This window comes from Quercus suber, unplaced genomic scaffold (assembly GCF_002906115.3).
Source record: "Quercus suber isolate HL8 unplaced genomic scaffold, Cork oak 2.0 scaffold_30, whole genome shotgun sequence".
Lineage (NCBI taxonomy): Eukaryota > Viridiplantae > Streptophyta > Magnoliopsida > Fagales > Fagaceae > Quercus > Quercus suber.
In genome coordinates this window covers 647,629-649,352 of record NW_027069495.1, presented here as the reverse complement: position 1 = coordinate 649,352, position 1,724 = coordinate 647,629, and the positions used below count along the sequence as shown (strand labels likewise).

At 36.4% G+C, this 1,724-nt stretch overlaps 1 protein-coding gene across 1 annotated transcript; it reads right to left on the bottom strand.

The window, feature by feature from the left end:
* Positions 1-365: 365 nt before the first annotated feature.
* On the bottom strand, positions 366-1,400 carry LOC112014168 (germin-like protein subfamily T member 1). Its single transcript, XM_024046552.2, has one exon. The coding sequence runs from the start codon at positions 1,236-1,238 to the stop codon at positions 570-572; it is 669 nt and encodes a 222-aa protein (XP_023902320.2). The 5' UTR covers positions 1,239-1,400; the 3' UTR covers positions 366-569.
* Positions 1,401-1,724: the final 324 nt, after the last annotated feature.

Here is a 1,724-nt window from a genome sequence, read left to right as displayed (position 1 = left end):
ATAATGGTAATGAAATAAATTTAAATAATGAAAAATTTTGGAGTCATTAAAATCGAACTAATGTTATATGTTACAGAATGAGCAATTGACAAATGCCATAGAAGATAATTTATTTCTTATTTTTTTGAGAGAAGCCATTAAAGCCAATTTGAATCATTACTCTCCACTTAAAATGAAACCAAATGGAAATTAATTTGAGTTATAAATAATCCATGAAAATTTGCTGTCAGTATGCGGGGTTTGATACAGGACACTTTTAGATTATTGTATCCAAATTCAGAGCAGAGGTATACTCTTCAAGGTATTTTTTTACAGTAAGGGAGATTCGATTGTATTATTTAGAAGTCAATACTTCAACTCACAAGTGAAAAAATTTATCATAAAATTCCTCAATAAGCATAACAACATAGGCATAATCAAAACAACTAATTTTAAAGAATCAATCAATAATCAAAACAACATACACAGATAACCTGAATAACACAGCCCAACAAAGGGAGGCAGGCAATCTCAAAAAGTATTGTTACACAATCTTCAAATCAAAGGGACCTTGTCAGGAAGACCATGGCTTAAGAACCAAATTTAGATTTTATGCTATTGACAACAGCATCGTCTACTTGGAACGCCTGAGTTAACACTTCATTAGGCATTGGGGGTTGTGAACCAAAGAGAGTTGTTGAGGAAATCACAACCCCTGGCATGTGACTATTGAAAGAAGTGAAGACAATACCTTTCCCGTTTCCAACATTCTTTTGGAAGTGTACAAGACCCCTAGGAATGACAAAGACCTCTCCAGTAGTCAAAACCTTAGAGTAATACACGTTGGAAGTTGTCACAAACCCCACAAGTATGCTCCCTTCAACGACCAAACCCATCTCAGTTGCACGAGGGTGAGAGTGTGGTGGATTAAGTCCTCCAGGGCCAAGGTCTACACGGTTCATTGAAATCCCAAGAGTGTTAACAGCAGGAAAGGCAAGGACGTTTGCAGGAGTGACACTGGAGTTTAAGTTTGATGTGTTAGTGACACCCTCTTTGCTCAGATCAAAGAAAAAATCACTTGCATTAACTTTTGAGGCAGGTATGCAAGGAAATCCGTTGATTGATATGGATGCATTCAAATCTGCAACACAAAAGTCCTGTAACGAATCAGGGTCAGCTGATAGGGAAGGGACCGGAAGAAGCAGTAACATTAGAAGGCAAGATAGCAGGTAGAGGGGTGAGTTTGATGATTTCATCATGGCTGCTAGAAACTCCTGTTTTTTAGAGAGTACAAGATTGTAAAAGATAAGCTTTTGGTTGGTTTTGTGGTTGAAGAATGAAGATCATGGTTCTATATATAACTCTCTTTCTATGAAAACCTCAATAGTCTTCTTAGTTTTGCTGATGCAGAGACATAGGAAGTGACACAAGCAGCAACAAAGTCCACTGAAGATGGCGGGCTTTCGTCAAAATATCTTTTAAATTTATTAGCAAATCGTGTCCCTCTTGGAAACTGTTAAGGATCAAAATGGAAAATCTTAGATATTTTCTGAAGTCTTTTCATGGTCTAGAACATTTGTCTATTTTTGACAGTGTCAAATGAATAAAACAATAATTTAAAATAGAATATTCTCTACTAATCTTGAAGTAGATGGCTGTAAAGGAACAATTCAATAACTCAATGTGAATGGGGCCCTGGTTCTTTTTCAGTTTCAATTCATTGACTCCTTCAACCTTGAGCCCCT